The sequence below is a fragment of the Oncorhynchus mykiss genome, chromosome 8, assembly GCF_013265735.2.
Source record: "Oncorhynchus mykiss isolate Arlee chromosome 8, USDA_OmykA_1.1, whole genome shotgun sequence".
NCBI lineage: Eukaryota > Metazoa > Chordata > Actinopteri > Salmoniformes > Salmonidae > Oncorhynchus > Oncorhynchus mykiss.
In genome coordinates, this window is record NC_048572.1 from 64,562,121 (window position 1) to 64,578,136 (window position 16,016).

Sequence of the window (16,016 nt, forward strand, 5' to 3'; positions counted from 1 at the left end):
ACCGCCATCGATAAAAGACATTACTGTGCAGCCTTCTTCATTGACCTGGCCAAGGCTTTCGACTCTGTCAATCGCCGCATTCTTATTGGCAGACTCAACAGCCTTGGTTTCTCAAATTACTGACTCGCCTGGTTCACCAACTACTCCTCAGATAGAGTTCAGTGTGTCAAATCGGAGGGCCTGGTGTCCGGACCTCTGGCAGTCTCTATGGGGGTGCCACAGGGTTCAATTCACGGGCCGACTCTTTTCTCCGTGTATCAATGATGTCGCTCTTGCTGCTGGTGATTCTCTGATCCACCTCTACGCAGACGACACCATTCTGTATACTTCTGGCCCTTCTTTGGACACTTAACAAACCTACAGACGGGCTTCAATGCCATACAACACTCCTTCCGTGGCCTCCAACTGCTCTTAAATGCTAGTAAAACTAAATGCATGTTTTTTAACCGATTGCTGCCCGCACCCGCCCGCCTGACTAACATCACTACTCTGGACAGTTCTGAGTTAGAATATGTGGACAACTACAAATACCTAGGTATCTGGTTAGACTGTACACTCACCTTTTAGACTCACATTAAGCATCTCCAGTACAAAATTAAATTTAGAATTGGCTTCCTATTTTGCAACAAAGCCTCCATCACTCATGCTGCCAAACATACCCTTGTAAAACTGACTATCCTACCAATCCTGGACTTCGGCAATGTCATTTACAAAATAGCCTCCAACACTCTACTCAGCAAATTGGATGTAGTCTATCACAGTGCCATCCGTTTTGTTACCAAAGCCCCATATACTACCTACCACTGCGATCTGTATGCTCACGTTGGCTGGCCCTCACTTCATATTCGTCGCCAAACCCACTGGCTCCAGGTCATCTATAAGTCTTTGCTAGGTAAAGCCCTGCCTTATCTCTGGTCACCATAACACCCACCCGTAGTACGCGCTCCAGCAGGTATATTTTACTGGTCATCCCCAAAGCCAACTCCCCCATTAGCTGCCTTTCCTTCCAGTTCTCTGCTGCCAATGACTGGAACGAATTGCAAAAATCACTGGAGACTTATATCTCCCTCACTAACTTTAAGCATCAGTTGTCAGAGCAGCTTACCGATCACTGCACCTGTACATAGCCCATCTGTAAATAGCCCACCTAACTACCACATCCCCATATTGTTATTTATTTTTGCTCTTTGCACCCAGTATCTCTACTTGCACATCATCATCTGCACATCTATCACTCCAGTGTTATTGCTAAATTGTTATTATTTTGCCACTATGGCCTTTTTATTGCCTTACCTCCCTACTCTTACTACATTTGCACACACTGTATAAATATTTTATATCGTGTTATTGACTGTACGTTTGTTTATCCCATGTGTAACTCTGTGTTGTTGTTTTTGTCGCACTGCTTTGCTTTATCTTGGCCAGGTCACAGTTGTAAATGAGAACTTGTTCTCACCTGGCCTACCTGGTTAAATAAAGGTGATTTTTTTTTTTAAATACATTTTTTTTTAACTACATGGGAGTAATGTGTGGAGTTTTTTGTTCCTGTAAGTCTGCTATGATGTGATGACTCTTTAATAGATACTGTACCAGTATGTATAATGTCTCAAATGGATGAGTCACAAGAAATGTGTGAAGAAAAATGATATTCCCAGGAAGTATTTAAAGAAGAACACTTTTCAAAGAGCAACGCAACACCAAACAGAACCGGGAGCCAAACAAAAGTTTTTTTACACCAAAACACAAACACAAGCACATTTGGGAGACAAACAACCCTTCAGGAGGAACTGCATAACATTATATATTCCTCCACTCAGTGACTCTCTGCAGCGCAATTAGCTCAATATGAAACCCATTCTTATCCAAGCTGCCTGTAAAATACAGCAATTCACAGGGCCCACTGGTGGCGTTTAGCTCTGAAATATCTGAACTGAGGGACTGTATTGTTGCTTTGTACTCAGTAAAATCCAGTAAAGATGGCTGTGGTCCAGGGATCCCTGGCTGTATGACACTGGGTTTGACACTGGGTTTCTCTGAGGAGCTGGGTGCCATGGTTCAAGTGCCAAGTGCTCATGGCGCTGGAGTGATCGTCCTCTATCAAGAGTGAGAGGAGACTCTCACTCTCCTGGACTCGATACCTGAGGGAGACAACAGCCTTCACACGCACTTGCATCTACACACACACACACACACACACAATACTTTGGTCTGACTGACAAGTGCAAGAGGCAAAGAGCACAAGTGGACAGTCTGAATTGACTGCATTTTACTATCTTTGTTAAATCCTATTGAATATACTGTATCTACTGTTTATTATTTCTCTGTAACTGCAGGCACTGCAGGATTTTGTTCCAACTAGGCACCACACCTAACCAACTGAGGTAATTGATCAGTTCAGGGCCTAAATTCAACACGCCTGGTCTTCCAAGCATGAAGTGTGAGGGTTGCCTACCCCTGCCCTAGGGATTCAATGGAAACTCTTTAGACTACAATCTGACTGTAAACACTGAAAGTAGGAGCAATAAGGAGGTTCATTGGCAGCCATTCAAGTTCATGTGACCCCTTAATCACATGGAGGAGGACCCCATGAATATTATGGGATACATCCAAAATGGTACCCTATTCCCTATAGCCCTCCAACTCAACTCTGGACCTTGAAGCCAGTTCCACTGTGTTCTTTCATTGTTCCCCTCTAATCAGGGACTGATTTTGACCTGGGACACCAGGTGTGTGCAATTCATTATCATGTAGAACAGAAAACTAGCAGGCTCCGGACCTTTTAGGGTAAGAGTTGAATACCTCTGTCCTATATAGTGCACTACTTTTGACCAAAGCCCTATTGAGCTCTCTGCTGCCAATGACTGGAACGAATTACAAAAATCACTGAAGTTGGAGACTTATATCTCCCTCACTAACTTCAAGCATCGGCTGTCAGAGCAGCCTACCAATCGTTGCAGCTGTACACAGCCCATCTGTACATAGCCCATTCATACAACCAACTACCTACCTCATCCCCATATTTGTTTTTTGTCTATTTCTGCTCTTTGCACACCAGTATTTCTACTTGCACATCCTCATTTGCACATCTATCACACAGTGTTAATTACTAAATTGTAATTACTTCGCCACTATGGCCTATTTATTGCCTTACCTCCTTACTTCGTTTGCACACACTGTATACAGATTTTTCTATTGTGTTATTGACTGTACGTTTGTTTACTGTATGTGTAACTCTGTGTTGTTGTTTTTGTCGCACTGCTTTGCTTTATCTTGGCCAGGTCGCAGTTATAAATGAGAACTTGTTCTAAACTGGCCTGCCTGGTTAAATAAAGTTAAATTAAAACATTTTTAAAAAAAGAGCAGCCCACAATATAGGGAACGGTGATTATACAATGATGCGGTTGGTTGATACATAATGAAGACGGCTTCCTATTAACACAACGAGCAGCAGAATGGGATGTCACCATCCGACCACTAATAAACCATGCTATTCAATCATGTGCAAATGAAAAGTGAGGAACAGTCGTTATTACGGGGCATGACAGCTACTTACTGTTTCCCATGAAGTGAGCCAGAGCCCACTCAGAAAACACACTTGCTCCATTGTTTTATTACATCCGCAAGAGCAAAGAGAGAGTGAAGCAAACTGGGAAATTAATACTGGTCGAGCTGTGCCTCACGACCCCAGTTTATCCAATAGTCTAGCGGCCTGGCTGGGTGGACTAGCTCTTGATCAACCTGTGATCATGTAGTGACTTTAAAGGTTATAATAGATCAGACCACATTTCAAATGGAGATGATCACTATTCATTGCCACGCAGCTCCCTTGGCTCCTCTTATAACAAAGAGTTACTACTGTGAATTACCCACAAAGACATCTGGCAACAAGCTGTGCTCTGTCTGGTGGTAGAGCTGTCCCGGATATTTCCGTTTGACTTTTACCAGAGATGGCTTTGATGATGGGGCACAAAACGAAATCCATACTTGACATTCTCTAGACCAAAGACTGTTGTGGGCAGGATACTTGTCTGTCTAATCTAGATCATGGATGATGATGTGACTGGCTGCTATGGACATTGTTGTCCATGTAGCAACAACCTTATACATAAACCAATTCATTATCCTGGAGCTGGATGAATAAATCCAGCTTCAAAAGTTGAAAATGAAAGCCATCCAAACACCCTTTCAAATGTAAATGAAGATTTGAGATGATAGAGAAAATATAGGACAACTTCAATGCATGTGCATATCAAAGCATCAATATCTTATTTAGAACCTCACTCAAAACTCTATGGCTCCTTGTGGATGGATATGTATCTGGAACCAATGTCAATCCTGTCACCTCACTCAAGGAGTCTTACAGTACAGCAAAGTGTTACCCAATTACCCTTTCTGTAGATACCCTTTGTGTAATGTCTCCCAAATAGTCCCTATGGGCTTAAGTGTAACTGCAGTATATGCATTACTTATCTCCCTGTTCCTGGCTTTTAACACCCAGGACCATTACAGTCAATTGCATTTTGTAATCAGACGTTAACATATGGCTGACTCCTGTGCTTTTTAAATTATTTTCACTTCAAAGTCAAACCGAGTCAGTTTGTTGAGAGAGACGTCCACTCTCTCTTTTCCAGGATGTCAGAACTAGATGGCATGATGTATACAGTAGAAATATGTGTCCTTCTACTTCTGTCTACACAAAAAAAATGCTATCTAGAACCAGCTGTCCCCATAGGAGAGCCCTTCGAAAAACTAGTTTTGGTTCCAGGTAGAACCCTTTTTGGTTTCAAGTAGAAGCCTTTTGGTTGTGGAAAGGGTTCTATCTGGAACCAAAACTAGTTTTTCCAAAGGGCTCTCCTATGGGGACAGCTGAATAACCCTTTTAGGTTCTAGATAGCATGTTTCTGCGTAGACAGAAGTGGAAGAACACAATGATGTTCTGTCATGTTCCTACTTTTTTCTAAGAGTCTATACAATACATTGAGCTGAGAGAATCAGGTCTGTCTGTCTCCTTCTCTTTGTATGCCTATCAATAATATAGCTATGCCTTGAGCAGAGTTTTTTTAATCAACTGTATCTATCTACTATATTGATTGGCCTATCTATTTACACATTTGTATTTGTTTGTCATTGATTAATAACAGTCTTTAACCCAGTTAGATGCAGGCCAGGCCATTAGGTGTTGGGGTGTGATGAAAGGGTTTAATGACTACTGTGTGGAGTGGGCTGATTAACAGGCTGAGGCCAGGAGTGGCAGGGGACTGGGAGGGGGATGCCATTCTTATTCTGGAGCTAGGCCCTGCGTGTGTGTGTTTGTGCACATTTAGTTTAGTGCATGCACGTGAGTGTGTGGGTGTGTGTCTGAGGAAGGAAGCAAAGCCATTCCTCTGCCCACACACACACACACACACACACACACACACACACACACACACACACACACACACACACACACACACACACACACACACACACACACACACACACCTCGAGGAGAAGGAGGAGGGGAGGGAAGCTAGAGGAATCTGCCGGGCTGCCACAGTCCTACTACTGGCTACTGGGTAGTGTGATTTAACTGGTGATGTAATGCTCCTCCTCTCCTCTCACAGAAGCTTCAGTAATTTGGGAAAGGAGGCGGGCTGGGGACCAGGGAGGGGCAGGGTTACATAAACCACAGCAGCATCACTGCAGCACTGGGGCTGCAATGTACCAAATGGCACCCTGTCCCCTATGTAGTGCACTACCTTTAGCCAGACTAGAGCACTATATTAAAGGGAATTGGGGGCCATTTCAGACAGCAAAGGCTTTGGCCAAAAGTACTAACAGGGGACTATATAGTATAGGCACTATGTAGGGAATAGGTTTAAATTTCAGATGTAGCCTGTGTGGAAATATCTGCTTCAGCAGCAGCAGGGTCATTACTGTTGGCAGCACTGGGAAATGGATATTGTGGAAATAAAACGTTGATGAGTGTCTGCTTCCTGGTATACTGTACAGTTGAGATTTTTCAGTGTGAGTGGTTTTCTCCTCATAGACTCATGCCTTTGGCATTGTCCCTGTGTTGCTGACAGTTTCTTTCACTGATTTGTCACTGCTTTTATAAGAAGGCAACATATGGTATTCTCACTGCAAGCAACAGAGCTGGATAACTAACTCTCTGGATAACTCTCTCAGTGATACTTTAAGTCAGTGAGTGAGTGGGTGAGTGAGAGGTGAATGTCTGTGGCCATGGCCGCATGATCAAAATAACACTTTTCTTAACTTCGGGGATTTAAAAAAAACTGCCAGGATTGGCCTTCTAAAATAAAACCAGAACAAGGGGAGAGAGTCAGACATACTGTTGTGGTAAGGAAGAAGACATTACCTCAATGAACTTATCTAGCAGAGAGAGGAATGAAGACAAGTGATTTGAAGAGCACACAGAGAGGGCCTGGGACAGGTCTGAAGCAGCCTTATCAAACCATTAACACAAGCTTATTTGGAAAAGGAGAAAGCAAGCTCTTGTGTAAATACATTTACATTTAAATACATTGCCCAGTTCATCAGATTATAGGATGTATTGTTTTACCTAAATAGTTCAGACAAATGAATGGTGTGTGATATGCCACTGGGTTAAATGGTTTCTTAAATCAACACAGAAGGTATGACTTGACTTGCATTTCATAAAGCTCTCCATATTAGCTCCCTGTGATAGCGCAGTGTGTTGATGCAAACAATCTCTAATTTGTCTTGTTCTTTTCCAATATGAGAGTCACCAAGTCAAATGTGACTGCATATTCAAGCAATAGGTAACCAACAGTGATGTACCCTTGACTTATGACCGAGAGGGATTGCTGAATACCACTTTTTTTTCACTTGGGATAGATATAATTCAGGAAAAGTGCTGCAAGAAATACAGTCAAGCTGAAGAATCGCTCACTTACAGGTGCTGGTTAGATAGGCCTCCTGGAGAATAATCCTTTTCCCAGGAAGGAAGTGTGTCACTCTGACAGAGTGTAAGAGAGGAAAAAGGCTGACGACTGATGGGGTCTGGCTCACTGCTAGTGTGGGCTAAAACCACAGTAGCTATGGCAACTTCACTTAGAGAGAGAGAGAGAGAGTGGTAGGGAAATATAATGAGAACGAATGAGAGAGTGAGTGAGAATATGAGAGAGAGCAAGAGAGAGAGGTGGAGAGGAAGAGATAGAGGGCTCTATTTTTGGCTGGCGTTAAGGACGGCACTAGTGTCAAACGCACATTAGTTTGCAATTTTGTCATGTAAAAACTTGCACACGGGCATTTTCCAGCCCTAACGCCAGGTTCCTCAATATACCTGTCTTACATGAGCTAGCTTGCGCTCAGATGGGCAGGGTGGAAATATTTGAGGTGTGTCCTTGAAAACGTGATCCAAAGTGCTAATTTCAGGCAGCGCTGACAGGGATATTTAAGACCAACCTAAAGCTGGTTTTAGCAGTTACACAGTTGGTTATGGCATGAATTTTGACAGCGGAAACGCATCCTATCCAGCCGTGACGTACACTGCACATGGAACAAGATCAGTGGTGTAAAGTACTTAAGTAAAAATACTTTAAAATTCGACATAAGTTGTTTTTTCGGGGTATCTATACTTTACTATTGATATTTTTGACAACTTTTACTTTTACTTCACCACATTCCTACAGAAAATTATGTACTTTTTATTCCATGCATTTTCCCTGACACACAAAAGTACTCGTTGCATTTTGAATGCTTAGCAGGACAGGAAATAGGTCCAATTCACACACTTATCAAGAGAACATCCCTGGTCATCCCTACAGCCTCTGATCTGGAGGACTCACTAAACACAAATACTTTGTTTGCAAATTATGTGTTAGGTTTCCCATGACTATCCGTAAATACATTTTTAAAAACACAAATTGTGGCATCTGGTTTGCTTAATATGAGGAATCTGAAATGATTCATACTTTTACTTTTGATACTTAAGAATATTTTAGCAATTACATTTACTTTTGTTTATTTAATAAGTATATTTAAAACCAAATACTTGTAGACCTTTACTGAAGTAGTATTTTACTGGGTGACTTTTACTTGAGTCATTTTCTATTAAGGTATCTTTACTTTTACTCAAGTATGACAATTGGGTACTTTTTCCACCACTGAACAAGAGTGACCTAATGTGCTTTTGGTGCCTGTATACTTCCTTTTTAGAAACATTAAAAAAACAAGGCTTTTTTTGTCTGCCCATTGCAATTTTCAACTAGTCAAGACTGTCGATAACAGGTTTGGCTCCTGAGACTACTTGGAAATAAATCTTAAATCACCAAAGCAAATCACCGGCATTCTCTTTTTATCTAAGCATTGTAGTCAGGCCCACATTATTTTAACCACGCAGGTCCCGTTTTGGATGTGTGTGAAACTCTCCATAGTCTGCGTTGTTTTAATATTATGCCGACATGGAGAAATGACGGTGCCTGTAAGTGTGACATAGCCTATTAAAACAAGTTGTTGTTTTGTTTAGAATTTGATTAGAATTATTCACCTCTTTTTACGCCTTATCAATAATTAATTTAATCTTGCTTATTGACAATGTTTGGTATGTCCACGCTCAGCCATAATGTAATTTACGGTAGGCCTAGCCCCTATAACCAATTCTTCCTTTGGTCGCCTCTCCTTCCAATTCTCTGCTGCCAATGACTGGAACGAACTACAAAAATCTCTGAAACTGGAAACACTTATCTCCCTCACTAGCTTTAAGCACCAGCTGTCAGAGCAGCTCACAGATTACTGCACCTGTAACATAGCCCATCTATAATTTAGCCCAAACAACTACCTCTTTCCCTACTGTATTTATTTTGCTCCTTTGCACCCCATTATTTCTATCTCTCCTTTGCATATTCTTCCACTGCAAATCAACCTTTCCAGTGTTTTACTTGCTATATTGTATTTACTTTGCTACCATGGCCTTTTTTTTACCTTTACCTCCCTTATCTCACCTCACTTGCTCACATTGTATATAGACTTATTTTTCTATTGTATTATTGACTGTAAGTTTGTCTTACTCCATGTGTAACTCTGTGTCGTTGTATGTGTCGAACTGCTTTGCTTTATCTTGGCTAGATCGCAATTGTAAATGAGAACTTGTTCTCAACTTGCCAACCTGGTTAAATAAAGGTGAAATAAATAAAATATCAGTGTGAATGCTATTGAAGCCATGCAATTAGTTAGAACAATGTGGACTGAAAATGGGTTCAAGTTAACATATTTAGCAAAGATAGGTCTACATTTTGTTATTTCATTTCTATAAGTAATTTAACAAACTAACATTGGAATTGAAGTTGATCCCAAGACAATACATAAAAGACTGTAATTACACGTTCTGATTGGCCAGTAAGGGGCAAGACACACCCACAACTTGTTTATTCGTCAAAACCCATCCCGATATTGAACAACCATATTTTCATGTATTTTTAGAAAATTGTTAATGAGCTAAACTGAATGGGGGACTAAAACGGTTAGGTCAAGCCAAGGTTAGCGATGCCATGGGTTTTAGGTGCTCTATAAATCCGCCATAATGTCCTCAAGTCTTGGTGAGCCGAGGATGGGATTTTCAGAGCAATTAACTTTCCCCATCAATCCATCCACATTTCTCTGTCCCATTGTACTATAGCAGCCTGTGAATATCAAATGGAAGAAGAGGAACCTATAAATACACTCTCTCTTTTTCTCCCAAGGCTCCTAGACTCAGAGTAGCTACAGTGATTAACATCCTGCATTATGTGCATTTTCCACTTGTAAATCTTATGCAACTCCCACCGTATGAATAGAATTGTTTTGAAATGATGGCTGGAGAGAGACTGACAAGAGGAAATACAACCGACAGACTACATCCACAGACTCGTCAGCATCCTCTCCATTGTTTTCTCTCCCTCTCAAGCGCATCACACATTTTTCGAAACCCTCCTCACCGCTAACGTCAGAGGAGGTCCAATCTTCTTTAGCACAGCAGAAAGAGCATAAGTGCCTCTAAAGTGCAGCAAATACTCTGCTTTCCGCGGCTCAGCACAGCAGAGGAGAAGGTAGAGCAAAGCAAGGCTATGGAGTTGTGGGGACGATGGACAAGGGGAAGACTTGTGATAGTGTTCAAGCCCACAGCAGACCTGGAAGCTTTCCACTGGCCTAAATGTGGCCAGCCTTCTTCCCCCCCTGCGTGCGTTTGCTTGTGTGTGTCTGTCTGTGTGTCTGTGTGTGTGAGGCATGCGAGGTGTGTGTGTGCCAGCCCAGCCAGTATAATTAAACATGATTCATTGCCCCGGAGAGAGGACCACACTCTTTCTGTACTTAACATTACATTAGGCCTGCATTTCTAAGTGCAGACTTTACATTGATGTGCTTCTGTTCACACTAACAAAGAAGTATTCCACACAGGCCGGGACCACAATAGAACACTTGGGTGGTGGTGTTCTTTTAAACAGCGGTATCCCAACTTGGGAAACCCTAACAGTGCAATGTGACTGATTTACAACAGACAGAGGCAATGAATGGGAATAGTGGGGGATGGAGAGAGTATGTGAAAGTGTGGTTTCAGGAAGTACATTGGATGGCCTGTGTATTTACAGTATGTGTACAGTGGCAGATAGATGAGGTGGGAGAGTGTTAATACAGGGTGTGGTTCCAGCCAGTACCTTGTACGGCCTGCAGTTTGTGGGTCTGGATGATGATGCAGAGCTGCAGGACCAGCTGAGGAGCGCTCTCCAGGAAGGTGGCCAGGAGGTGCAGCATGCTGACGTCAGCAAACTCATACACCATCCTCCAGTAGAACCTCCAGCGGTCATGGTCCCCACTGCGCCGGCTCCGGATGCCCAGGTAGATGGCGTGGAAATACCTGGAACAAAAGGAAACAATACATCCACAAGTCAAATTACAGGACACCTAGTGACCTTGTCAAAAAGTTTGGATACCTTGGCGTCGCAGCTAATGCGCTACCGCTCGACTCCACAGTCGACTCCCTTTGGTTATGCATGTACATAGAGAGTCATATTATATGTGTGTTTATATGTCCCACTCAAATGTTTTTCCTTCATTTCCATATAATCCTATCTAGAATGCATTTCACCAAATCGAACTTCTAAAATTGTGTCTTACAGCTCCTATCCAACAAACTGCATTCAGTAGTAAGAGGGTTTCTGATGTTGTGTTGGGTTATCCTGTGTGTTAGCTATGCCTAAGGATGCACATGAATTTGATGTGAATTATTTAGTGCTGTTGCAGTTGATTCTGTGAATACAGACTTAGTGTGGCTAGAAACAATAAACACAGACAAAGTGATGTCATTGTTACATCACTTCAGCTTGGTATTGTAGCTAGAATAATGATTATGATACATTTAAGTCCCAGGGGGATGTGGTACTGTGTATGGCAGATATACTACGGCTAAGGGCTGTTCTTAGGCACAAAGCAATGCAGAGTGACTGGACAAAGTCCTTAGCCGTGGTATACTGGCCATATATCACAAACCCCTGAGGTGCCATATTATTATAAACTGGCTACCAACGTAATTAGAGCAGTTAAAATACATGTTTTGTCATACGCGTGGTATCAGCCAATCAGCATTCAGGGCTCGAACCTCCCATTTTACAAGTACATTTAACCTGTCATTGCAAATTATGAAACAATTAAAGACCAATTGTTTTCTAAAAGTGGACTTAATTGTTACACAGTGAAAATGTCTCAGGTGGCACTTAAGATTAGTTAACCTCAGCATTGGCAGAAACAGCTATCTGCTTGCTTGTTCTAGGCTGAGTTCCAAATGGCACCCTATTCCATTTATAGTCCACTACTACCCATAGGGCTCTGGTCAAAAGTAGTGAACTATAGGGAAATGGTGACATTTGAGACTCAGAAGCTTCAAGTGGATGGAACATCACTTTTAAGCTGCTAGCTATTCCCAGCTAATTAACTACATCTATATTTACAATGCTAATCTAGCCATTTAAACATAAAGGCTTGAAAGAGCTTATTTCTCAAACATATACTTTTACTGTCAGAGAGAGACATGCGCAGAATTAAGATGAGGCTAGCTATTGACTACAGCTCCACCAATCTATGAAATCCTCACACACACAAAAATAATATGCTCCACTGACAGTCTGGGAAACCGTCCAAACATAACCGGCCAGAATCTACCTGCTCACCACAGGCCTATTTGAATACAACACTGTACACTGCTTCTACTACTCCATTACCTGAGAACATGTTCAGGGGAGGCCGACATGGTGACCAATTAGTGTCTGTGTTTTGGTGCCCCTATAATTTTTGTAGCTCTCTACATTAAGAGCACTGATATTAAACTCATTTTGTCACAAATAACCACATACAAGTGCCACATCTGTAAAGTTAATGTGGAAATTATGGAACTGCAGTTGGATGTATTCGCCAAACTGCTGCTTTCAAACTTCGTGTAGGTGTAAGCTTTGACTGATTATACTTTCCGTCAGGGCCTCATTAAATGTGGATTATATGCAACACCATTTTGAAAGGACTGAGGTTGAACACGTAGATTTTGTTTATACATTTGTACTTATCACAACATCTCATCTGTGATTGTACCACATTTATCACATTTACATTTCCCTAGCAGAAATACTACCACATCTGAACAGTTAGTGTTGCACATTTAAGTGATATGAATTAAAGGTTTCTTAAGAAGAGTTAAACTTTCTATGACTCTGTGTAGGCCTTCAAGTCTCCAGGGTTAGCTAGTGATTATTAGGGTAACTGCACTTCAGAGGTTTCTAAGAATCACATTTCTGCTTTAAAACAGAACACAGTAGACAGGGTCCTTATGAAATTCTGACTTGGGTTACGGTCATTGCTAAAGGTCTAATGACTGAATATGGCCCTAATGAAACGTAGCCAGACTGTTAATTGATTCACCGACTGATCCAACTCCTGTTTTTCCAGGACGCAGCTACTGAGGAGCCCTGAATTTGTCTCCAACAGAGGCCCTGCCTACTGGCACCTGAGTTGTATTAATTTGGTCCCAAACGAAGAAAGAAAAGGACTGGAACAGGGAGCAACTTCCTAAACTTGTACAATAAGAAGCACTTGTTTTCTGTTTTCAATTGATGAACGCTTTAAAAAAAATTGCTAGTGTATCCCAGCACCAGTCCTGCCCCGCGGTGCCAGATGCCCTATTCCCATAGAGTGTCTGGGGTCCTCACGCAGACACATTATCCCCCTGACCCACCTAGGCACACAGCCAAAATACTCACGCTCACAGGCAACAGAGGTAAACCAATAGGATCCGCCCCTTTTCCTCCATTTTCGCCTGAAATGACATACTCAAATCTAACTGCTTGTAGCTCAGGCCCTGAAGCAAGGATATGCATATTCTTGGTACCATTTAAAAGGAAACACTTTGAAGTTTGCGGAAATGTGAAAGGAATGTAGAAGAATATAACACAATAGAACTGGTAAAAGATAATACAAAGAAAAAACCTACCGTTCTTTTGTATTTTTTTGTACCGTCATCTTTGAAATGCAAGAGAAAGACCATAATGTATTATTCCAGCCCAGGTGTAATATACATTTTGGCCACTATATGGCAGCAGTGTATGTGCAAACTTTTAGTCTAATCCAATGAACCATTGTATTTCTGTTCAAAATTTTGTATCAAGACTGCCCAAATGCTTAATTTGTTTATTAATAACTTTTTATGTTCAAAATTGTGCTCCCTTCTCAAACAATAGCATAGTATTATTTCACTGTAATAGCTACTGTAAATTGGAGAGTGCAGTTAGATTAACAATAATTTAAGCTTTCTGCCAATATCAGATATGTCTATGTCCTGGAAAATGTTCTTGTTACTCACAACCTCATGCTGATCGCATTAGCCTACGTTAGCTCAACCGTCCCCTGTATTATGACATGAATGCACTTCAAACCCAAATGCTTAGTCTCAGTCTTCAGCTATCATAAATCTTTGTTTTTAACGGTTGTAGTACTAAGTCAAAATATTCCCAAGTATGGTTTTTGGCACTAATGATTTTATTTTGATGTTTGTACAATCAAATCAAATGTTATTTGTCACATGCTTCGTAAACAACAGGTGTAGACACAGTGAAATTCTTACTTACAGGCACTTCCCAACAATGCAGAGAGAAAGAAAATAGAGAAATACTACAAAAGTAATAACACATAATAATAAAAGTAATAATAAATACACAATCTGTCACGCCCTGACCAGAGAAAGCCCTTGTTTCTCTATGGTGTAGTAGGTCAGGGCGTGACTAGGGGTTATTCTAGTTTATATTTTCTAGGTTGGTGTTTTGTATGATTCCCAATTAAAGGCAGCTGGTAATCGTTGTCTCTAATTGGGGATCAAATTTAAGTAGATATTTTTCCCACATGTGTTTGTGGGATATTATTTTGAGTTTGTGCACTACGTAGTCACGTTCCGTTGTTCGTTTATTTGATTTATGTTTCACTTTAGAATAAATATGTGGAACTCAATATCCGCTGAGCCTTGGTACCGTTCTCACGACAACCATGACACAATCAGTAATGGTAACTTGGCTATATCCCACTTCCGTATTAGCCATGGTAATGGTACTTCCTGCTTGAGTTTTGCTTGTAAGCAGGAATCAGGAGGATAGCGTTATGGTCAGATTTGACATATGGAGGGCGAGGGAGAGCTTTGTATGCCTTTCTGTGTGACGTAAAGGTGATCTAGAGTTGTTTCGCCTCTAGGTGCACAAGTGACATGCTGGGTGAAATTAGATAAGACATTAAAATCTCTGAACACTAGGAGCATCGCATCTAGATGAACATTTTCTAGTTTGCTTATGGCTCTATACAGATCGTTGAGTGTGGTCTTAGTGCCAGCATCGGTCTGTGGAAAATAGACAGCTACAAGAAATATAGATGAAATCCCTCTCTGTAAATAGTATGGTCTACAGCTTATCATGAGTTATTCTTTGTATTTGTTAAAAATATATATATACATTACCAGTCAAAAGTTTGGACACACCTACTCATTCAAGGGTTTTTCTATATTGTAGAATAATAGTGAAGACATAAACTATGAAATAACACATATGAAATCATGTAGTAACCAAAAAAGTGTTAAACAAATCAACATTTATTTTATATTCTAGAATCTTCAAAGTAGCCACACTTTGCCTTGATGACAGCTTTGCACACTCTTGGCATTCTCTCAACCAGCTTCACCTGGAATGCCTTTCCAACAGTCTTGAAGGAGTTCACAGTGGGGCAAAAAAAGTATTTAGCCAGCCACCAATTGTACAAGTTCTCCCACTTAAAAAGATGAGAGAGGCCTGTAATTTTCATCATAGGTACACTTACTTCAACTATGACAGACAAAATGAGAAAAAAAATCCAGAATATCACATTGTAGGATTTTTTATTAATTTATTTGCATATTATGGTGGAAAATAAGTATTTGGTCAATTTAATTTTACCTTTATTTTACTAGGCAAGTCACTTTACACGGATCAGTCTACCTGGTCCCTTTGCAGAAAAACAGCCCCAAAGCATGATGTTTCCACCCCCATGCTTCACAGTAGGTATGGTGTTCTTTGGATGCAACTCAGCATTCTTTGTCCTCCAAACACGACGAGTTTTTACCAAAAAGTTCGATTTTGGTTTCATCTGACCATATGACATTCTCCCAATCTTCTTCTGGATCATCCAAATGCTCTCTAGCAAACTTCAGACGGGCCTGGACATGTACTGGCTTAAGCAGGGGGACACGTCTAGCACTGCAGGATTTGAGTCCCTGGCGGCGTAGTGTGTTACTGATGGTAGGCTTTGTTACTTTGGTCCCAGCTCTCTGCAGGTCATTCACTAGGTCCCCCCGTGTGGTTCTGGGATTTTTGCTCACCGTTCTTGTGATCATTTTGACCCCACGGGGTGAGATCTTGCGTGGAGCCCCAGATCGAGGGAGATTATCAGTGGTCTTGTATGTCTTCCATTTCCTAATAATTGCTCCCACAGTTGATTTCTTCAAACCAAGCTGCTTA

At 41.3% G+C, this 16,016-nt stretch overlaps 1 protein-coding gene across 1 annotated transcript in view; it reads right to left on the minus strand.

Moving 5' to 3' along the window:
• Positions 1–16,016, minus strand: part of LOC110530335 (XK-related protein 4) — a 62,752-nt gene that overhangs the window by 4,824 nt on the left and 41,912 nt on the right. The window contains exon 2 of the mRNA XM_021613300.2: positions 10,659–10,858. Coding sequence (XP_021468975.1) covers positions 10,659–10,858 — 200 coding nt within the window. The remainder of the gene's footprint in view (positions 1–10,658; positions 10,859–16,016) is intronic.